The sequence below is a fragment of the Vulpes lagopus genome, chromosome 4 (genome assembly GCF_018345385.1).
Source record: "Vulpes lagopus strain Blue_001 chromosome 4, ASM1834538v1, whole genome shotgun sequence".
NCBI classification, from domain to species: Eukaryota; Metazoa; Chordata; class Mammalia; order Carnivora; family Canidae; genus Vulpes; species Vulpes lagopus.
In genome coordinates, this window is record NC_054827.1 from 133786533 (window position 1) to 133810882 (window position 24350).

Genomic DNA, 24350 nt, shown 5'->3' on the forward strand with positions numbered 1-24350 from the left:
GCAAATATCTTAGGGAAAAAAGTCACAGGAAAAAAATGGAAGTGGATAAGAACAGATGATAAATAAAGTTGCAATAAAGAATACCTATTACTATAGCTCTTGGTTCGTACATATGGTCCAGATCTTCACCAAGGCAATAAAAATAGAAAATAGCCTCTTAAAATCTCTTCACAACAGTGGTAAACCAAATTAGAGACCCATGGCAGTGTGATAAAATTACATGCTGCTGGAAAGACAAACCTGCAGATCATTAGCTAACGCTATCAAATGCAGAGGAGGCTGATATGGAGTTTATCTAAAAATGACAGTTTGTTGCATTCTTCCAACACTTGCAAATAAATTATTAAGGTGTTAAGAGGCTTTTAGAAAGGTAAATGCTGACAAGAAAAAAAAATGGATGAAAATGCTCTGGTTTCTCCCCGAGTTTTCCTCCTGACTTGTCCACTCACCCCCACTGATGAGATTCCTCTTCATAGCTTTTAGATAATCCCTCCACCTCTGGAGTTGTCACACTATCCTAATTGGATTGATTTAATGACAACCCTGCTATTCTTCCCTCCCAGTTTTTCTTTATGTGTTTGACATTTATTTATTAGACTAAGCTAATTAAAATTAATAGTGTTTTGATAATCTGGAGATGCCCTTTGGGAAAATGGAAATGTTCTGGGAGATAACAGGGTACTGTCACTTAAGAAAAGACCAGTCTACCATTTCTTAAGCATGCTGTTCACGACTTCAATTTTTTTTTTTTTTGTCATATGAAAAAAAAAATCCCAATTTACTGAGGCTCTATATTAAGACTGGAACACATCAGATGTAGTAACATTTTCTATTTAGAAGTATTGAATCAAGGTTCCTCTCTAAGAAATTGTGCTAGCTGGGGATGACTTGCACTGGCAACAGTATCGCTTGGATGTTAGGAGAAATCTGGGATCTTTTTACCCTTTCTGAATGATACACCCTATAGGATCAAGGTCTTCCTTAAAAATAAGGAAACCAAAGAAAAATAACCTGGATCTTTTTGGGTGATCATTACTCTGGAAAACAGGCAGCTCTACTGGTTCATCATGGGCCCATAATAATACCTGTATGAACTCTGATGGCTGGCATCTTAGTTTCTCATTATTAAAACAGAGGCTGTCATCCGTTGTGACTCTTGTGAAACACACAAATGCCCCAAAACATTATTCTCCAACAGCCTCTTTGCTATTGGCCTCTGTCTATTCTTCAGTATAATTGAGTCTTCTATTTTGATGCAATGAGCATAAATCTCATTAAACTGAAGGCACATAAGGTCAGTATGGGAGACTAAAGCCGGAGATGGTATTTAAATAACAGTTTGCAAATGCTTAGAATAATTTTGCCCTGAGCGTTGAGGCTGAAGCACTTGGCTCTCCAGGTTGAGCTTCGATTAAAGGGATGCAACACACCTGGACACAAAGACACTTCCAGCTACTCAACTGGGATGAATGAGCATGATCAGTACTCTGTGTGTGGGTAACAGCAAGTACAATCGTAAATAAAAGCTATGGTTTATCGTACTTTTGCTATTTTCCCCACCTTGTTTTAGCACTTGAAATAACAATACCAGCTCACATTTTTGAGCAGTTCTGTGTGCCAAGCTCTGTACAATATACCTTTACATACGTTATCTAATCTGAGCCCCACAATAGCCTTGGGGAATATGCATCAGTGTCTCCGTTTTATAGGTGCAGATAATGAGTTTCAGAAAGGTTATATAACTTGCTCTAGGCCAATGCAGCCAATTAGTGGTGAAAATGTTTCAAATGGACCTTTGAGACAGTCCTAGGAGAAGCCAGCCTTGTGTGTCCATGGTTGACCTGTGTGTCAGCATGACTCAAACAATTGTGGTTGCAGGGGTAGATGATAATACCAGTAAGAAATCACTCTCCTTGTACACAGCAAAGGTTTTGCTATCTTCTGTTCCTAAATGGGCAACCTCAAATAACTCTTTTTTTGTAAAAATTTATTTATTCATAAGAGACAGAGAGAGAAGCATAGAGATAGGCAGAGGGAGAAGCAGGCTCCCTACAGGGAGCCTGAAGCAGGACTGGATCCCAGGACCCCAGGATCATGATCTGCACTGAAGGCAGATGCTCAACCACTGAGCCAGCTAGGTGCCCAACCTCAAGTAAGTCTTAAGCATGTCTAACTGAAAACTCTTTTTCCCCTCTCAGGGAAGACAAAACAGGTCCTGGTCTCCGTGGGGTCCGGCCATTGGGTGGCTGGAGGATTCTCAGGGGCATGCACCTGGCTCAATGCAGTGACTGACAATCTGACACATCACGCCCCAAGGCCCTGGGTGCCATTGTCAGAACCCCACTTTCTAGGTGGACAGCAGGCCACTTACAAATACACCTTAACTCCTACGCATATAAGTGAAATGTAGTAAAAAGAATGTAACAAGAAATCCATTGAGAGGGATGCCTGGGTGGCTCAGCGGTTGAGCAATGCCTTGGCCCGTGTGATCCTGGAGTCCCAAGATCGAGTCCTGCATTGGGTTCCCTGCATGGAGCCTGCTTCTCCCTCTGCCTGTGTCCCTGCCTTTATCTCTCTCTGTGTCTCTCATGAATAAGTAAATAACATCTTTAAAAAAAAAAAACATAAAAAGAAATCCATTGAGAGACCTGCTCACCACATGCAGATAAAAAACTTAGATCTCAGGGATCCCTGGGTGGCGCAGTGGTTTAGCGCCTGCCTTTGGCCCAGGGCGCGATCCTGGAGACCCGGGATCGAATCCCACATCAGGCTCCCGGTGCATGGAGCCTGCTTCTCCCTCTGCCTGTGTCTCTGCCTCTCTCTCTCTCTCACTGTGTGCCTATCATAAATAAATAAAAATTAAAAAAAAAAAAAAAAAAAAAAAAACAAACTTAGATCTCAGAGCATAAGCTCTAGTCATCAGGGCCTGGCTCGGCCCACCACAATCTCGGTTCGTTCGACCCTCTGTGTGTACCGCACGCCTGTGATGTGCCAGGAACTGTGCCACCCACCACAGCAATAAAGATGCTTCTGTCACGAGAGCAGGTGCACAGAGTGTGGGGAGGAGAGGAGGAGGAGCACTTGAATGAAATCCTGCCCTGTTCAGAGCGCGATCTTTATTAACAGCTTGTTTGGCTGTTTCACTGCTTATTTTCCTTTACCTTGTTCTTGAGTGTCTTCATTCTCTAATTCTTTGGCTGCAAAGATGTCTTTAATGGAAATTAGGTCAGTTTTTAAGAGTTCCAACTTCTCTCCATCGAGTGATGCTAAAAATGACTGAACCTGAAAAAAGAAATAGGTCAGCATCACTGTCATCATTTCTTCTTGTTAATCATGTTTACGTCCAGCTGTCCCCGGTTCTCCCAGGACTGAGGCGATCGGTGGGGGGCGGGGGGGGGGTGGCGAGGCCGGGTTGAATGGGTTGAGTTCCATAAGCTCCCTGGGCCTCAGTTTTTAAAATTTTCAAGTGCGATCTACTCTTCGTTGTGATCCTCTGTGAGGAAAATCAAATAGCGAACATGAGACACATTCCACAGGTGCACACAGCAGCGGCTGAATAAATAGTGGTGGCGGCCCTTCTGGCCTCGTGGTTAAAAACACGCGGGCTGTCAACTCTGAATTCAAATAGGAGCCCCTCACTTGTGAATTGTGTGCCCTTGGGTAATTTATTTAACCTTTCCTTCCTTATCTGTAAAATGAGGACTAACAGCATAGCATCTACCCTGTAAGGTTATTTTGAGGGTTAAATGAAATAATGTACTTAAAAGTACTTGTAGGCATGCCTGGCCGGCTCAAGGGGAAGAGCGTGAAACTCTTGATCTCGGGGTGGTGAGTTCAAGCCCCACGTTGGCTGTAGAGATTACTAAGAAAAATATAAACTTAAAGAAAAGTGCTTGTAGTGAAGGTCAAGAAATTACATACATATTATGTATATATATAATAATGTGAACATATGCGTATATATAATACATATACGCGTAAACAAACACATAAAGAACTGTTTTATGTATACAGATACGCATACATATACACTTGCTACATGTGGGTTCTGGAACCGGGGTCACAAAAACACACGAGACACATTTTTCTCCTCAGAGATCTTGCAGGCTGGAGGTGGGAGGCCCAGGGTAGCTGCTAACCGCCGTGTCAGGGGTGAGCGGAGTGGTAACAGGGCACCAGGGAGGGAACCTCAGTTCTCCTTAGGGGGGTGACAGGGCAGGCAGGGAGAGTCCTCAGGGTAAGGTTTGAACTGACATCCTTGCTGCTTCTGGTCTTCAGAGCCCTTCTCTGGAAACTGTCCTCTGTAAACACTTAAAAATTACTCGCACGCCTGGCCAGTCATCCTCTGTGAATCTAAAGACTGATATGAATTTCCAAGATGGCCAGAGCGCATGGAGAACCATATAAAAAGTGAAGTTGGACTCTATATAGGAGCTCCAGGGTGGTTCACTTGGCTAAGCAGCTGCCTTTCGGCTCAGGTCATGATCCCAGGGTCCTGGGATCAAGTCCCGCATTGGGCTCCCTGCTCAGCGGAGAGTCTGCTTCTCCCTCTCCCTCTGCCTGCCACTCCCTCTGCTTGTGCTCTCATGTACTCTCTGTCAAATAAATAAATAAAATCTTTAAAAAAATCCATAAAGGAGTAAGGTTTTTATGTTTTCATTCTGCAGGTCAAACACCTGCTCTGGAGGGAGAGCCAGCAGAGGAGCCGCATGCTCTTTGGAATATGTTTTTTTTTTTTTATTTTTTATTTATTTATGATAGTCACAGAGAGAGAGAGAGAGAGAGGCAGAGAGGCAGAGATACAGGCAGAGGGAGAAGCAGGCTCCATGCACCGGGAGCCCGACGTGGGATTCGATCCCGGGTCTCCAGGATCGCGCCCTGGGCCAAAGGCAGGCGCCAAACCGCTGCGCCACCCAGGGATCCCCTGGAATATGTTTTAATATTCATTATGGTACTAGATTCACACATCAGGACAAGGAGAGAGTCAGAGAGGGAATCAGGGATGCCAGGCACCATTTTCCTAAAAATGGTAATGAATATCACCAGGGCATAATCCAATCGGCAAGGAGGCTCAGGAGAAGCTTGGCAGGAAGTCATCAACACAAAACCCATTAGTTATAGAGTTCAGCAGGTGCAAGCTAATGCTCTCAGCCTGATGGCTGCCACTGTGCCTTTTTGCTCTGACCTTTCCAGAACCTTCTTTCCAGCTCATATACTCATGATTAGGTCTCAGTGTCCTAGATAGGCCCACAGCAGATTCCTACACTTTATTACTATTTTTAAACATTCATAATGACTAGTTTTTAAGATTTTATTTGACAGAGAGAGAACACAAGCAGGGGGAACGGCAGGCAGAGTGAGAGGGAGAAGCAGACTCCTCACTGAGCAGGGAGCCCAAGGTGGGGCTCAATCCCAGGACCTCGGGATCATGACTTGAGCTAAAAGCAGATGCTTAGGAACACCTGGGTGGCTCAGTGGTTGAGTGTCTGCCTTTGGCTCAGGGTGTGATCCTGGGGTCCTGGGATCCAGTCCCTCAGTGGGCTCCCCACGGAGAGCCTGCTTCTCCTCTGCCTGTGTCTGTGTCTCTCATGAATAAATAAATAAAATCTTAAAGAACTTCTTAAAAAAAAAAAAAAAACTTGACTGAGCCACCCAGGTGCTCAGATTCCAATACTTCAGATGTATTTTCTAAACATTAGTTTTCTAAGAGTAAAATTAAAAGGTAATTATTGAACACATGCTTGAGCACAAAACTAGTGAAAATGTATATACCCATGTGGGATATTATGATTTCCCCATGTCTTCTGGAGGGTAGCCACCCTCTGGGAGGGAATGCACTGGGGTTTTATGCTTTGGGCATCCACTGGGTGGGGTTCTTTTTAGCAGAGGACTCTATTGTCAGCATCTTTCTACCACAGTATCTCTTTTGCTTCCTTCTAGATCACTGCATTAATGCCAAGGTAATGAGCAATGAGTCTTTACTTCATCCAATAATAAATAATCATGCACTCCTCAATAAATATTCATAGAATGCTGACTAGATGCTTGGCACAGTGCTAAGTGTTGCCGGGAACACAAGGATAGACAGTCTGCCTTGTCAATCTTTTCTCTGAAATGGAGCGTGGGGCGCCATTTTGAAGATTCTTGTTTACTTTTTTTGTTAGCTATTGAGTATAATAGCAATAAAAATTATCAGGTGTTTTCTTAAGAGTTATAGTGTACCACATTGCCATGCCTGTTCCTAGAATCAGTCTCCTAGAATAGTAATGATAGTAATTCCTTATATTTCCATACAGTGTGTCAGTTTTAGCCAATGAAATGTCAACAGAGGTGATGTGTATCATTTCTGGGCCAAAGCTCTTAAAAAATGGGACTGAGCCCACATCGGGCTCCCTGCATGGAGCCTGCTTCTCCCTCTGCCTGTGTCTCTGCCTCTCTCTCTCTCTCTGTGTATCTCATGAATAAATAAATAAAAAATTTTTTAAAAATGGGACTGAGGAGCACCTAGGTGGTGCATTGGTTGAGTGTCCAACTCTTGGTAGGTCATGATCTCAAGGTTGTGAGATTGGGCCCCGCAACAGGCTTCACACTAGGTGGGGCATCTGCTTGGGATTCTCTCTCCCTCTCCCTTTGCCCCTCCTGCTCATGCTCTTTCTTTCTAAAACTAAACAAATATTTTTTAAAAATGGGAGTGTACCCTCTACACTTTCTGTCCTTACGCTGGTAGGATAAAGATGAATAAAGATGACAAGGAGGCTCTAGAGGACGGTGACCCAGACATAGGGGAGGCCACAGGCCCAAAGGGATGTGCCCAATACTAATGTTACTAAAGTTACCCTTCCACAGCCTGTATGGATCTCTTCCCAGGCTGTGCTCATTGTGTTGGGACCATCCACTGGAGGGTGCATCCCTAGGTCTAAAGGATGGCTAAGAGGTGGCTGTTTGCAGGGCTGCAGGTACAGCTTAAACCAGGGCATCCTCATATGTGCATATAAAGCTCCTTGAAGTGAGAGACAGCTGGAAATAAAGGGATAAGAGCAGGAGGAGGGTGGCATGGAAATGTGAGGAGTTTGAGAATTCTAGATGGGAATCTGATTTTCAAAGTCATTATAATATATTCTTTTTTTTTTTTTATAATATATTCTTTAACAGCTTGTTTCAAAAGTCCTCTTAACTTTTTTAAAAAAGATTTTTATTTATTTATTTAACAGAGAGATTGAGAGAGAGAGAGAGAGAGAGAGAGAGAGAGAGAGCATGTCAGCACAAGCAGGGGGAGTGCCAGAGGGAGAGGGAGAAGAGAGAGAGAGAGAGAGCATGTCAGCACAAGCAGGGGGAGTGCCAGAGGGAGAGGGAGAAGAGAGAGAGAGAGAGAGCATGTCAGCACAAGCAGGGGGAGTGCCAGAGGGAGAGGGAGAAGCAGACTCTTCCCTGAGCAGGGATCCAATGCAGGGTTTGATCCCAGGACCCCGGGATCATGACCTGAGCCGAAGGGACACTTAACTGAGCCACCCAGGTGCCCCAAAAGTCCTTTAACTTGAAAGTATTTGGTATGTATAGGAGGTCTAGTTAAATTTGAATTCTAGATAAACAATTCTAGATAAAAAATGAATATTATCCTAGTATGAGAGTGTGTCCCAAATATTGCACAGGACATATTTACACTAAAAAAGTATCCAATGTTTATAAATAGTTGAAGTTTCACTTGGCATCCTGTGTTTTTATTTGCTAAATCTGACAACCCCAGCAGGAGTCTCCATTTGTATTCTGGCCAGGAGCCCGTGAACATCTGGATGAGTCTAGGGGAGACATAAAATGGACAGAGCCTGGCCCCTGAATGCCTAAGGCAAGAAAGCTTCCTGATGACCAGGCAATCCCATCTTGGACTGTTACAGAACTGAGGATAACTCCTACTGGTTTTGACCCATACATTTTTAGGACTTGTTTATTATAGCACCCAGTAACTACCATTACTAATCCAAGAAAACATTCTGCATTCCTTACCATGAATACTACAAAAATCTCTATGCTGGGGGAAAGGAAGCAAAGCTTGCAGGAGCAGTGTGCAAACAGAGGGGAATGCATCCCTCCAGGGACCCAACCCCCTTCCTAGCAACATCAGTCCTTTGGGGCTCTTTTCCAAGAACCTGGAACTCTCCCAGCTGAGACCTGCAACAGACCCCGCCAGAGTGGAATCGCTCTACCAGCATGATAACTTCAAGGCACCATGCATCCCTGTCATGTTTTTAATAATAATAACACACACACACACATATAAAACATAAGGATGCATGTAAAAATAAGATGTCATCGACATTATTCATTGCATATACATATATGTATAAAAAGGTAGCTAACATTTGTTGAGAACTTATGTACTAAGCAAGCTGCAACTGGCTTCACATGGATTACCTCACTGAATTCTTTTAATATTCCTACAAGACAGGTTTTATTATTATTCCCATTTCCTAGATAAGGAGATTGAAGTGAGAAGGGTCCAAAATCATGCAGCTACTGAGTAATATTTGATCACATAATGTCTGACTCAAAACCCAGCTTTTGGAGGAATAATTTACGCTTCCGTGGAAAACTGCATTTTTTAGAGCATACGTTACCGATTATCTGAGTCTGTGGGAGCAATTTCACAACTCTTTAGATTGTAGCTAGCTGATAGCAGTGCAAAATAATTCTTGTCCACAGACATGTGAATAGATTCCGGAGGCAGAGGGGCAACCTCACCTCCTGTGGAAAAACGAGGTTTATGCCCATTTGCACATGCATTGCAAAATTGCTCTACTCCATACAAATGTGCGCGTTGGCTTTTTCCCTGGAACCACTTGTAACATCTGCTTGGTTCCTTCATTTAATGAAGGGGCTAAACAAATTCTTTAATTCGTGTGCATTTTGTATCTGTATATGAGGTATGATTTTGTTTTTTTAAAAAATTACCCTTTAACAGTTTAACTGGAAGACTGTCACTGATGACTCCAGGATAACATGAGGAAATAAACACAGATAGTAACTCAGTAATCTAGAGGGAGGGGGATTTCCATCCTGTTTGGTTCTTAGTTGCCTGTTGCATGGCAGATGCCATTTTTCCCTGTCTAGGTGGGCATCAAGAATGTCTCAACCCTTTAAAGTCCAAACTTAGAGGATGTGGCAGAGAGAGAGTAAAAAATCACTTCTCTGTTCTAAAGCTCACTTCCAACTTCCTGTTCTCACCGGAGGGCTTGCTTCCCTCCAGCAAATGTCACCAAGATGACCCAGAACCTCTCCCAGAAGGCTCAGAGGGTGCTGGCCTGTGGCTTCTACTGGAAAAATACCCCAGAGTATAGTCAGCCTGACATTCACACAGAAGAGCTGTATATACAAGAATAATAGTTTTAAACTGCTTACAAGAGTGACTATCTAAGTACCATGTATTTGCTAAATAACCCTCCCTCCCACATAGATCCTTGGAAAAAAAAAATATCTCCAAACTCTGCTGATTTCTGTTATTTCTGTTCTGCTTCTTGAGATCCCAATGGGGGAATGTGAATGGTCAGGGCTGTTAGGAAATTCCCAGGTTTCTGTTCAGGAACAGTCTCAAAAAGAACTTTAACTCCCAGTAAGATGATCCTGCTCTTTGTGCAGGCAATTTAACAAACAGGTGAGTAAATCATTACCTAGCCTATAAAACCCCAAAACCTTGCAGTCTGGAAGAAACCTCGATGCTTTGTTTTCACTGGGTGGAAGTGGTGACCTGGCCTGGGGGTAAGGATCACTCTTATTTTGCTGGCCCTCTTCGGGGCTGGGGCGGGGTCATAGCACAGGACAGAGAGGAAATAATATGGAGCATGTGGGAGTCATCAGGCTTTATAATATTTGTGACCCTAGCACAATACTCATGAGGTCCTAAAAATGAGATATTTTAATGGCAGATTTTCTTGTCTCTTTTGTGTGTAAGAAAACACATTGGTGAACATGGTATTTCAAGTGACCAGTGCAGACATACCTTGCTTTCACTTTCATTGGATAGAATTTCCAGGGCTTCCAGGTGTGACAAACCTTGATACTCATCAAACAGCATCCCATAGTGTGCAGTCCTCTCGGCCGTGAGCTGCTGGGCCAGTCTCTGTTTCTCTTTCTCTTTGGCTTCCCTTAACATCTGCAGAAATACACACAATGTTTGTGCACTAGATAGTGCTCGTAATGAGTGCTTACTCATTTCCTGTGTAAGACGTAGGAGGAGATGAGGGCTGGCTTTGTATTTGTGAAGAGTAGGTTTTAGTCGCTTGGGAATTTCTAACAAAATGATTCTTTCATTGACTCTACTGACAATTTTTACATAATATTCCACTTCAAATTTTACATGTTCATTATGTATGCAACAAAACAAAGCAAAAATTCTCTGCCTGGGAACAGGATTGGAAAGAAGCAACACAGAAGCTGAGCGAACAATGCTTTCCGCCAAAGTGTTTTCCATGTGTGTGATTTTCTTATCTTCTAAAATACCCAAATTTTCCATAATGAGCAAATTGATGTGCACCGGGAAAGTTTCATCAATTGTGACAGGGTTCATTGCAACTTCTGCACCCAGGCCGACCTCAGAGCAGCCACATGCTGGTCTGCTTTGATCTGAGTTAACATTATTTTGAAAATTTTATGTGTGTGGTTATTAACCATCTTTGATGAAAAAAATTAATAAAATATAAACTCATCATGTATTCCTCATCAGGTACTGAGTATAAACAAGAATAGGAGGTTATCAGTTCTCGAGAAGGATGACTGTGAACGGCATCCCTCTCCACGCTGATCAAAATTTTTCTCCAGTTTTCTTTTTTGTTGATGACATAAAGAGAACAAAATGAACACGAGTCCCTCAGTCAATCCCAATTTCCTGCCTTTGCTTTCTGTGATTCTAAGCATCTTTTATTTGGTTCCTCATTAAGTTTACTGGGCATTGTGTTTATAGGGTTCTTTAGTATCTAAGGAGAACGCCATAAACACAGTGGCCGCCACAAGTTCACAAGGGAAAGATCAATGGGAGAACAGACTGTGGTTTTTACTGTGGGTCAATAAAACAATCAAGCTCCTTCTCCTTTTGGGTTTCCGAGGCTGGTAGCCAAAAACTCCCTGGGCTGCAGAAAGAATTCTCCCCTCTGTCGGTCTTTAAGACTAAATACGCACAAGCTCTGAATTTTAAAGTTTTCAAAACAACCTCGTCGAATTACCACTGGGGGTTTTTAACACTTAGCGATAAAACCCCACTGTTCCCACTGATCTTTCTGGCTCCGCGATGGTGGGAAAATGAGACAACTGGACACTGAAATCGCTTCCTTTCCCTATGACAACTTCCATCTCTAAACCTGGGCTTTGGGACGGAGGGGAAGGGATGAAGCGAAGGGGGAGGAAACGTTGCCCTGCAGGGATTCTGATGCCCTTGAAAAAGCTGCAGTGAAATTAAGGTTGCCTCGAGAAGAACCGGCTTTCCAGGGGAGATGGGCTGAGCACAGGAGCGCTCTGGCGTGGGAGTCTTCCCGCCTCTGGGCAGCTCTGCAGACTTGCACCTGTGGGCCCCCCCGGGGGGGGGGCACCCTGTGCCACGGGGACAGGACAAGGGGCCAGTTCCAGGAGCTGGTGTAGGAACACCTCAGGTGCCCCTGGTTATGTCGTGTGGATGCGGAAAATCCCAGCAGAGCTCCCTAAGTCAGGGGTGACAGCTTCGTCCCGCCAGGGCTCGGGCTGATGACCCAGGAGGCGCTCTTGCTGCCTCCGTATGTCACACCCCGCGTTCCCTCCATCGGGCAGTCTGGGGGACCTTCCAGAATCTCCCTGCAATCTGCATTCGCCATGGCTTCCTCCTGCTCAGGTAATAGCCCTGGCCCCGAGGATGTGGGGGGATGCTCGGGGGCCTGATGCTCCGCCGGCACCAGGGCGCGCTCCCTGATCCAGTCCCAGGGCAGAGGGGACACTGTGGGGGGCCGTCCTGGCAGATGGGGACCCCTCTGTCGGCGCCTTCAGCTCACGGACTGTCCCAGGGCTCTGCTGGGCCTTCCTAAGGACATGGGCGCCTAGGGTGCTTCCATCTCATCTCCTGCCCTCTGCCCCTTTCTGGGGCCAGGCTAGCATCTTGATCTGAGGGACACCCCAACCTTCTTACCCCCCACCTCCATTTCCTTTCTTTGCATTTTCCCTAATGATATCCTCACGCGTTAAGGCCACCTTGGCTTCTACTTCTGGGAGAGCCTGGGCTGGGACACCCTCTCTCCACCTGGTCTCCTTGCCCTGGGCCCTTCCCACACCCAGTCTGTCCTCAACACAGTGACTAGAATGATCCTGTTACAGTCAGAGCTCATCACTCCTCTTTCAGAAATGCTGTAACGTGTTCCCCATTTCATTAACAGCAAAACCCAAAGTCCCTACAAATGCCCTCCAGGATCTGCCATGACCTGTTCTCCATTACCACTCTAGCCTCATCTGTAACAGCTCTCCTCCCAGCTCACTCCTCTCCCACCATGTAGCGTCCTTGTTCCTTGTCCACACTAGACAGTCTTGCCTCAGGGCCTTTGCACAAGCTGCTCTCATGGCATGGAATGTGCATCACTCAGATTTCAGCATGGTCAAGCCCCAGATCTCCTTCAATTATTTGCTCAAATGTTATCGCGATGATGTCCCCTCACAATCCAATTTAATACTTAACCTGCCCCCTCACTCCCACATTCCTGCTCTACTTTTTCTTTTTTTTCCCACAGCACTCAATCATGTTTTAAAATACTAGATAATGTTGATGGTCTGTTTGTCTCTCCTCGCTGTAATGAAAACTCCTTAAGGACAGGGATTTTAATCTATTTTAGCTCCTGATGTATCTCAAGTGCTTGGAACAGTGCCTGGCAAGGAGTGGACATTCAAAATGCATCTGTGGAATGAATGAATGAATAAATGAATGAAAACCTACTGTTTGGAAGGAGAATGGAGTCAGTAGTATTGTGGTGATCCAGCTTCAGCAAGGCAGAGGAATTAGAGATGCCATGCTCAAGTGTGCCCCAGAATGTGTATCATACTCGTTGCACTTTTCCAACGTGTGATGGGAATAAACACTGCAGATGGCTAGTGTGGATTCTCAGGTGACGTATTTACATGAGCGTTGCTACTTAGTTTTTAGCAATAGCCTGATAAAAATTGTGAAAGTGGCCCCAAACCTACAGTTATCTGGGAAGCTGACCATATCCAATTCTCCATTTTACAGGTGTATAGATTGAAGCCAAAGAAGAGTACAGTTAGCCAGTCTCTGGACTAGGTCAATTTTCCCCATACAGCTTCTCAACTAGAATCAAATTTATACATATTCACATATACTTATTTATGTATACATATGAATGCTTATATGTTCATACATGTGATATATAATATATTGTATATACGCATATATAAATTTTATGTAAATATAAAATCTGTGACAAAAAATATTCCTACAAGCTCACCAAATATCCTCTTCCTCCTAGACACATGGCTAAACTATATTTCTCAGCCCGCCTGAGTTGAATTAGGTAGACCATGTGATAAGTTTTGGCCAAAGGAATGAGGGTAAAGTCCTCCATTGTCCCATCTAGCCCTCCCCATCCTATCTTCCCCTCTCTGTGAGAGTAGAAGTAAAAAATTTTAGGATGGAAGAGCCACAGGATAGGAGTTCAGAAAAAAGGCTGCCTAGAGAGTCCCTGAATAAGAACACTCACATCGTAGGAGCAAAAGATAGACTTTTTTTTTGGTCTCAGTCACACTGATCCTTGGGGGTTAGTTTTTTTGTTTTGCTTTTGGTTTTTTGCAACATCTACTATTAATGACCTGATTCATATAAATCTGTTTTCTTTTTAAGGGACAGTAGGGTAGTGGTTTAGATGATCCCGCCAAGTTCTGACCTGAGCTATAATATCAGAGTGGTTATGTGAGCATTTTTCCGGAAGAGACAAGAGGAAACAGTTTAAAACCAAACCCTTTCAGGAACTGCCACTAACATGATGTCAGTGATAGCTCCTTAGTGGCTTCTTGGGACTGAGCCGTGAGAAGATGTGTTTGTCCGGCCCGTGAAATTTACAAAATCCAGGGCCATATCAGCTGCTCTTGATTTTAGGAAGGCAAGGACAGAGGTGTATCTGACCGCTAGGGAGGAAGGGGACGAGCGGTGTGCTTGTACTCTGGAATATGAACAGGGCATGTGCCGTCTATAAGAGTAAGTTCAGTATTAGGGTTTTATACTTAAAAAATAAGAGAAATACTATTTTTAATTTACTTGACTACTATAAGTAAGGAAAACACAGATTAAATCCTTTTCTATTTTTTTAAGTAAGCCCTACATTTGATGTAGGGCTTCAACTCATGACCCCAAGATCAAGAATTGCATGCTCTACTGACTGAGCCAGCCAGGCGCCCCATAGATTCAATTCCTCATATCATGTTTCTCAAGGAGGGCTGGAAAACTTTAAAGCTGGACGTGTGAGAACCTCATCCTTGCACATAGTAAGAGGACTATGAATTAAAATTCCAATGAGATACCATTTCCAACTATTATATTGATATGTAATGACAACAACAATAACAAGTGCTCCTGAGTGTTTGCTAAGAGTCAGGTACTATGTGAACTTACTTAATCCTTACCTCAAAACTATCAGTAGGTATTGATGTTATAACCACTGTATAGATGAATAAACCAGGGCACAGAAGGGTTAAGTAGCCAGCGCAAGGTCATGCAACTAGAAGGTGGTAGAGTGGGAATACACACAATAGTGTTATATATATATATGTGTGTGTGTATTTAAGATTTTATTTATTTATTCATGATAGACACAGAGAGAGAGTCAGAAACATAGGCAGAGGAAGAAGCAGGTCCCCCACAGGGAACCCAATGCAGGACTTGATCTCAGGACCTGGGGATCATGACCTGAGCCAAAGGCAGATGCTCAACCACTTAGCCACTCAGGTGTCCCTACAATAGCGTTATAAACTGAAGGCTTGTGTCTCCCCCGAAGTCTTATGTTGAGATCTAACTGCCATGATGGTATTTGGAGGTGGGGTCTTTGGGAGGGGATTAGGTCGAGAGTGAAGCCCTCATGAATGGGATTAGTGTCCTGATAAAAGAAACCCCCCCAGAGCTCCTTGCCCCTTCTACCATGTGAGGACATAGCAAGAAGACAGCTGTCTATGAACCAGAATGGGCCACCACCAGATACGGAATTGGCCAGCACCTTGATTTTGGGTTTCCCAGCCTCCAGAACTGTGAGAAATCAGTGTTTGTTGCTTGTAAGACACCCAGTCTATAGTACTCTGTTAAAGCAGCCTGGGCGGACTGAGACAAATGGCAAAAACGTAATAATCTTCAAGAAATCATTAAATAAATAAAGCAAGGTACAAAAGAGTGTGGTTAGTATGCTACCATTTGTCTGAAAAAGTAGATATATGTGTATCTGTACCTCTATTGCATGAATACACGTAAGCATGCCCGTATCTATAGTTTTATGATAATTTCAATAGAATCCATAAGAAGCTCTTAACAGTGTCTATCTCCCATGAGAAACCAAGTGGCTGGGGAAAGAGGTGTATAAGAAACTCAATTTTCATTCTCTACTATCCTATGTCATTTGAATTTAAGTCATGTGCTTTAAAATACCTATTTAAAAAGATGAATAAAATATATTTGTTTTACAGACTGAAAGAAAACGTTGCAAAAGTATATAATCCCACCTGTGATAAGGAAACGGTTCTCTCCATGAGTGTCTTGGTCCGCTTAAAGCCTGGGTCACTCTCCGCAAGGACATTCATGGTTTTCTTACCGATAAATTCCAAAGCGTCAAGACCGCCCGTTAAGACACTTTTACCCTGCAGATGAGATAATTGCAGGAGATTAGTTTTTGCTTTTTGCTATTCCACAGCAGTCAGCAACTCCTAAATGGCACCGTCTTTAAATATTAAAATCAATATAAAGTCACAATTTTTTCTTATCAGGGATTTAATATTCACTTAATCCTATTTTCTTTTACTTGGAAAAGTGTAAATCATATAATTTCTAGGATATATGATATTATTTAAAAAGGATGCTTAGGAAAAGCCAAAGCAAATTTGGGATTAATTTTGCTGGCTCTGTGTGTATGAGTAGATATGTATCTAAGACAAAAAATTAATAGGTGATCCCATTACTGTTTTTGTTTGAAAAAATGTTAACCCAAGTAACAGAATTATTTGGAGCAGTCTATTAAAATGTCAGATACTCTTGCCAATTACTGAATCCTTTAATCTAGGGCCTCGGAGTGTAAGACCCTTAGGCTGTTTCAGATGGCTCTTGCATACATTCAGAAAATAGTAATAACCGCCCTTAATTAGTATATTCATGAAATAGGACAGGTTGATTTCCATATACCACTGGCTTTGGAAACTGTTCTATCATACAGTTATCCTTTTGCAAATCCTCTTGTCAGTCATTGTTTTTCTTAAAAAAGAAAGATTAAAACAACCAAGGCTTACTCATATAAACTGTTCATATAAATAGAACTGCTTACATTTCTTTGCAACTTCTGTCCAGACACTCCCACTGGACAACTACAATTATAGTATGTGTACATCTGTGTTTTTTCCACCTTACATGAATTGATATACATTATTATATCATTGCCTATATATATTTCTAATCTTCTTAATTAATGCTTCATTAGCAATATTAGACTTCCCTGAATATGCTTTAGTAGTCATTTCCATCTCAGACACTTAGCCTTTGTTTTCAGATTTGGGAGCCAATCAATTAGTAACACTATAAAACAGATTTTAACACACACTATTATAGAAGGACTATGGGATACATCAGCAATTTATATTTTTGCCTAATTTGGTTTACTTTCCTTTAACATCCTATGAGGGAGTACGCTGGTAAAGCATACAATGGGAGAAGGAAGGACATAGGGACTTTGATTAAGGGACTTTGGTGGGAGCGTCTGGAGCTTTGGAAAAGGAAGTGTCAGAAGGTAGAAGGAAACACAGAAAGGAAATGAGGTACTGAAGACAAACTCAGGGGGCCCTGCCTTGTTGCTCAGGGAGACGATGAACACATGTCTCACAACCAGGGATAAGGAAGCTGCTCCTCCCCATCCCTGACCATACCCACCCCACACTGTAGACATGCTGGCCTTGTACTGCTATTTGACTCCTGAAACACATTTGCTGCTTTTCATTCACCCTACTTAGTCTAGAGGACCTCAAGTTTCAAGAAGAGCAGGTATTTTCTAATTGTGGGTAAGATACCCTCACATGTATGTCCACATCCTTCTCTTCTTCCTGCATTGCACTGTACTTGCCTGTTGAGTTGTCTCTGTCTTCCAGAATGTTATGCCATCTTATTTGTCAACATATGCCCAGCATCTAGCATAGCTCCTGGTACACAGTGACAGCTGACCATTTTGCTTTTTAAATGAATGAATGAATAAGTTGGACATCAACTATATTTCTAGAAAAACTAGTTGGTTGGTCTTACACAGCAGAAAATAAACCTTTTTTTCTTGGCACTGAAGACCAGCTAGTTGTGTCATCTCAGTTGGAGTGACTCCCCCTTTCTGCATTATTCATCAGTGTGGTGTTTTTTTTTTTAAGATTTATTTATTTATTTATTCATGAGAGATACAGAGAGAGAGGTAGAGACATAGGCAGAGGGAGAAGCAGACTCCATGCTGGGACCCAGATGCAGGACTCGATCCCAGGACCCCAGGATCACACCCTGAGCAGAAGGCAGATGCTCAACCAACCGCTGAGCCTCCCAGGCATCTCTATTCATCAGTGTTATGTTGCTTCTTCAGGAGGCAGGCAAGGGTCTGGGGTGGGGGATAAATTCAGGCTTACCTAAGGAAGGGGGAGAGTAGGAATTGGGAGGTAGGGGTGGGATAAGAATGTTGGTCTTAGTTATCTGGAAACACTTCAGAAACATCTCAGGATGTTGTTCCCAATTCCCTACTAGCATTTTTAAAAAATTTGAATGGCTTTATCATTTTCAAATTGTTAAGAGACACAGACCACCTAGGAAAAACAGCTGTCTCAGCTCTAAGAAAGAGCCCTCCCTACTCCCCGAGCCGGGGGCTGTCCTTGCAGCTGTTGGAAAGGACACTGTCACATCAGACAGAAAACATTCCTTCTAAGCAGCTCTTTGCTTTGAAACATAAAATATTTTTTTTGCCCTTATTCTTTTAGTGCCAAGGTTACACCCACTCTGTAGGAGAAAGCAAAACAAAACCCTAATCCAAAGTTATGAGCAAGGCCATCTTCTGTCTGATGTTTCTAGGTCACTGGTAAATACAGATATCAAAAGGAGGCGCTGGGAGACGCAGGGCAAACAGAGAAGCAGCTAACTCACTGTGTTTTGAACCACGTTGGTGATGGTTGACAGCACGCCCCGAGACCCGGAGGCAGAAGCGGGTGGGCTTTCTGCAGGGCTCTGATCTGCGGCCACATCTGCTGGTAAGGAGAAAAACATCCTCTTAGAGCTCATCCTGCTGGTCTGAACTCAGAAATCTCCCATCTGTGCACATAACACACTAAAGCCCAAGCCCAACATGCCCCCAAATAAATGCACCACTCACTCTGAGGGCCTCCACTTCCAGCATCAGGTTGGGCCCCTTCGGAAGAGCTGGAGTTTCCGCTATGAATCCGCAGGGTGGCCCCTGCTTTTTCCTTGACTGCTGTCAATCCGTGACCTGTCAGGAAATAAAAATATGGTTCATGAATACTCTAGAAATCTGCAGTCTGCCAATTCAATAGCTCATGTTCCAGAGTTGTTGCAGGCTGTAGGTGTACACCTCAGTTGTAAGAGTGTAGTGGTGAACAGCATGGCCTTCTCCTTTTTCCTAAACTCCTCAAAACCCGGGCATGCATCATTCATTCTTGGATTCCTTGCAGGCCCAGCCTGTCACAGACACTCAGTTAATGTTTGTTGAATTGAAATCAGAGGCTCAATACACTCTCTCAAACTGCTGGCTGCTCTTTTGGTGCAGAGGGTGCAAGGTCTGGAGCTGACAGGTCAAAATTAAAAGGCAGATCAATGAGAAGACCCGGAAGGGCACCCACTGGCTCTGACAGTCATCGGAAGCAGTCACAGTGGGGACACAAGCTCTAACTGGTCAGCCAGGATGAGAGACACTGGCTTTACCCCATCTGAGCAGGGCCAGTATACCCATATTCTCCACAGCCCAGCACAGTGGGTGTTTGATAACTATTTGGTAAACACAGAGCTGCCCTCCTCATCACAACACCCCCTGCCACACACACAAGCAACCCCTGGCCTGACAGAGAAATAGTCTTGTCTGCATTTTATTCTGGAAAAATTCATTTTTTCTCCTTAGAGTCCCCCATGATGAGCTGTAGCTTTTCTCAAGTTCCCAAACAGAACACCAAAATTAATAGTCTACTGACAGTGCTAGGTGGCTGTGTGAGTTCTTGAAGGAGAAATAGCCGGCATGCCATTGTCCCCTTAGCCTGCAGGGAGAAAGGAAAAGATTTCCTCGGGAACCCAGGCAACATCAGGTTGTTAAAACCCAAGACGGCAGCAATATTAATACATGGGGTGGGGGGAGCCCCAAGTCATGGCGGGGTTTGAGAGCCAAAGAGAACCACCTACTCTTAGAAAGCACTGCTAAAATGACCAATTATTCATCTCCTAAATAAGAGAAATGGATGAATCCCAAACCCAAATAGTAGTATTTTACCAGTTGTAACTTTATTCATCAGAGTGATCTTAATATAATCAGGGCACTGATATTTACCAAACAGAGGGCTAATTATATCCAGTGGAAATCACCTGTCATTACACACAATCTAGGAAAGAGGGAAATTTAAGAAACAGTATTTACAATGTTTACAACATTAATTTCATAGAGACGTAGGTCTATATTCATGTGTAGCTCATTAGATACAGTTCAAATTATTACTGAGTTACTTGGAAAAAAACATGCCCTGTAACTGCTAAAACTGAGCCTACCTTCCAATAAATTCCAAGCATTTCAATGGAAACTTCCTGGAGTTTCAGTAACACACTGAAGTTATAGGATATCATCGCACTTATTTACACACTGAGTCCATATTCCTTGCCATATTTTAAAAACACATATATTTTTTAATTAAATTTTTTTTTAAATTTTTTTGTTACATTTATTTTCCAAAAGGAAATAATGTATGTCCAAGCCACAACCCTGATTCTCATTGAGATTTCTGTGGGCTAAAATAAGGGAATAAATGAGTTTGAGAAGGCTGGGAGGTGTCTGCTACACTTTCTTTGTGAAAGCCATGCAGGAAAGATGATTCCACATCCTTCCTTGAGAACAGGCAGGGTTTAGCGAAGTTCACTGCCATCATCGTCTCCTCCTTCATCTTCTATATCCTTCTCATATGAGGGCCATGTCTGATTCATTAACGAGGGAAAACCAGCTTCTCACCATCTCAGAACACAAATGATTAGAGTATGTCTGCATTCACTGCCTCTAGAAGTTACTTTGTTTTTGGAGGGAAATACTACTTCTGTGTTCATATAAATGGGATGTGCCTGTTTATTACACATGATACTATGTTGAAACTCCACACACACACACACACACACACACACACTCTCACGGTTTTAGTGAGGCGTAACTGAGATTTAAACATTTTTGAAAAAAAATAAATAAAAATAAAAAAATTTGTACATGTTTAAGTTTGCTCCACTTGGGTCTTCTGATGAACAATTCTCTTTTCTGAATTCTTTTGCTAGTTAAAGTACATAAGTACATCTTCACTGCATTCTGCTAGAAAGAGAAAGCTAAAACCTTCACAGAGAAGGTTTAGAGGATACCACACCCTACTTTGAAGAATAAGTTCTAAAACTTTACTAAGTGTGACATCTAGTGCCCAGAACAAGGAAGTAATAATATGGAGTCTGTTGCCTTTTGACTGTGATTCATGCTCAGAGATATTGATCAGATTTTACCAATAATAGGAAAAAACCCCAACCAACAAATACAAATAATGCTATAGTGTAGTATAGCATGGATTCTTCACATGTTATCCTGAACTCTTCCTCAAAGAAATGAAACTCCTCCAAATTCCATGGCTTTCAAGATAGAATATCCTCTCTGCCTTGACTTACTGCAGCAAAAATTGGTGAATATTGCAAAGAAGATAAGGATGTTGTGCAAATGCTGTGATACTGTATCATTTTAAAGCAAACGTTCAATGACTGGCTGGCGTTTCTCACCTATACTCTAGTGGAAAGCATCCTAAACTTTGGAGTCAGGAGACTCGTGGAGGAATTTGGTTTCCATCACATACTAGGTGTGTGGTCTTCAGGAGTTACTTAACCTCTCTGAGTATCTACTGTTGTGTCTTCCCTGAAAGGAGGATGATAACATCTATTTCCCAGGGTTCTACAAGATTGGGAAGGAGAAACACGTGAAATCCTTGGTCCTGGCCAACAGTTACTGAACACTTACTCTGTCCCAGGCACTGAACTGAATATTTTTAGTATAGTGAATTATCTCATTTAGCCTTCTCCATATGAGGTAAGGGATATTATTATACTCATTTTACAATGGAGAAAACTGAGATCTGGTGACATGAAATCATTTGCCCAAGGTCCCAAAGCCAATAAGGGGCGGAGGCAGGATTTGAATCCAGTTCCAACTCTAGAACTTACATACTTAATCACTATATTGAGAAAGTTTTATGTCATTTACAGTTTATTAAATATCATTTTAGTCCCATTTCTTTTTTTTAAGATTTTATTTATTTATTCATGAGAGTCACAGAGAGAGAGGCAGAGACACAGGCATAGGGAGAAGCAGGCTCCCTGCAGGGAGCCCGATGTGGGACTCGATCCCAGGATCCCAGGATCATGCCCCGAGCCAAAGGCAGACGCTCAACTACTGAGCCATCCAGGCGTCCCTTAGTCCCATTTCTATAACTGCTTGGAAATCATATCCTTGATCAGGAGCTTTCTTATTTTGAAAACACTGGCTTAGGTTTAAATTACTTGATTTACCTAACCTTGACCAGACAGCAAGGTGAAGGTCACCTCTGGAATGGAACCTTCCTCTAATCCTGCCCCTTTCAGCCAGGTCTTGGGTTGGCCTACAACCCTGGGTTGGTGATATTTTTAGAACCATCCTCTGCTGTACAGGCACAGATCCTAAGACATAATCACTTTCCTGATATATCTTATACATCCAGCTTATTATTTTTTTTCTTAAAAGGCGCTGTGCTATCACCAAGCCATTATCTTGTGAATTCCACCAAGATCAAAACAAATTAAAAAAAAATTGTTGGGGTTGAGAGGGTCTCTCTGGCCAAGTGGTAACTTATGGAAGCAATAGCAGTTCCCTGCACCACCCTGGATGACCGACTAGCTCTAGGGGTACTTTCTAGTGGTCCCCTATAGTAAAGCACCTATAAATAGGGCATCAACTAACTCATTCAGAGGGCTCCCTCCGTGCTTTAATTTTTAATGTGATGTTTCCTTTTTTTCCATTTCTTTTCCTTTAAAAATGGATACATAAAAAAATAAATTTTTAAAAAATCTCATAATCTCATTTTCCTGATATATCTGTTTGATTTTGATTTAAAAATTTTTTTATTTATTTTTAAAGATTTTATCCATTTGTTTAGAGAGAGACAGAGAGAGTAGAAGCAGGGGGAAGGGCAGAAGAAGACAGAGAGAGCCCCAAACAGACTACAGGCTGAATATGGAGACTGAGGCAGGGCTTGATCCCATGACCCTGAGCCGAAATCAAGAGTCCAACGCTTAAAAGACTGAGCCACCTGGCACCCTTCTGGTTGGTTTTTAAAACAAAAAATGTACATATTATCAAATTCAAAGAGTTTCAAAACAGAGACTACAGAGAGTGGACCAGTTTCTTTCTCCCTCGACCACTTCTGACTTACTAACATAATAGGCAATAGAGTCCATGAACTTATAAGGGCCTATGGGACCTGAGCTTAGATCAAGAGTCAGACCCTCAACCTACTGAGCCACCCAGGCACACCCTATGGAAATATTTAAGCCCTGAAAAAAAATATTGCTTCTAAAAGACAAAAAAAAAAAAAAAAAAGGAAAATTTGCCAATTGGAAATAGAAACTATTCAATATTTACTTCAATGTATTCAAAATGTGATATAAGGTCAACTGGATCAACTGTAGTTAAATGAATCCAACTCTTACATAGTTATATGTAAATTATGTATTTAATGAGGCATGTGGCTATATTTCATTGCATTTGCTGTGATATGAGGAACTTCAAACAGAAAGTTGCTTGGCGCTCTTAAAAGACTTTAAGTGACTCTGCCTTCCTCCTCACCACCCCACCCCCCATTTCCCTCTAAAGATAACAGCTCTTAGTTGTTTCTTGTGATTTCTTTCATAAAAAATCTTAAAAAGTATACCTACTTCGAAGTGTTCTGGACCTGGCTTCTCCCACTTCAAAGTATACAGCGGAGGTCTCAGCACATGCAAGTGCTCCTCTGCATCAATGCAAGACATCTTTGAGGAGTCATCCTGACCCCCAACCCCCTCAGCTCCCTAGGGCTGGGGCAGGCAGAGGCCTCAGACACAACTGCATTATAGTTCAGCTTCTCCTATGGCCCAGTTCTGCTTCCCAATTCACTTTCCTACAAGGCTTCCTCCTGACAGCACTTCACACAGAAACTCCCACAGCCTAATTTCTGCTTGTGTCTCTCCTGGGCATCTGATCTAGAACACTGATCTATCTGCTTCCTTCTTTTTAATGGTTGCACAGATTATTCTTCCAAATGGCCATGTCACATTTTTTTTTAAATTAATTCTAGTATACTTTATTTAACCCATCATGTCCAAAATATAATTTGGACATGTAACTAAAATAAAAAAATTTTAATGATATATATTACATTTTGGTAGTAAGTCCTTGAAATTCACTAGGTGTGTTACATTTCTTTTTTTTTTTTAAATTAATTTTTATTGGTGTTCAATTTACCAACATACAGAAAAACACCCAGTGCTCATCCCATTAAGTGTCCACCTCAATGCCCGTCACCCATTCCCCTCCAACACCCGCCCTCCTCCCCTTCCACCACCCCTAGTTCGTTTCCCCGAGTTAGGAGTCTTTATGTTCTGTCTCCCTTCCTGATATTTCCCAACATTTCTTTTCCCTTCCTTTATATTCCCTTTCACTATTATTCATATTCCCCAAATGAATGAGAACATACACTGTTTGTCCTTCTCCGATTGACTTATTTCACTCAGCATAATACCCTCACTCGTAAAACCATCAATGTGATTCATCATATCAGCAAGAGAAAAACCAAGAACCATATGATACTCTCATTAGATGCAGAGAAAGCATTTG

At 42.5% G+C, this 24350-nt stretch overlaps 1 protein-coding gene across 4 annotated transcripts in view; it reads right to left on the bottom strand.

Moving 5' to 3' along the window:
- FAM114A1 (family with sequence similarity 114 member A1) overlaps positions 1-24350 on the bottom strand; it is a 72377-nt gene that overhangs the window by 18485 nt on the left and 29542 nt on the right. For 2 of the 4 annotated variants that reach the window (XM_041752923.1, XM_041752921.1), the window contains exons 4-8: positions 18588-18701; positions 18362-18462; positions 15715-15849; positions 9992-10144; positions 3162-3282 (exon numbers count right to left, since the gene is read on the bottom strand). In XM_041752923.1, the coding sequence (XP_041608857.1) occupies positions 3162-3282; positions 9992-10144; positions 15715-15849; positions 18362-18462; positions 18588-18701 (624 nt within the window). Of the gene's footprint in view, positions 1-3161; positions 3283-9991; positions 10145-15714; positions 15850-18361; positions 18463-18587; positions 18702-24350 lie in introns of those variants that run through there. The other 2 variants (XM_041752922.1, XM_041752924.1) reach the window with 2 other exon arrangements.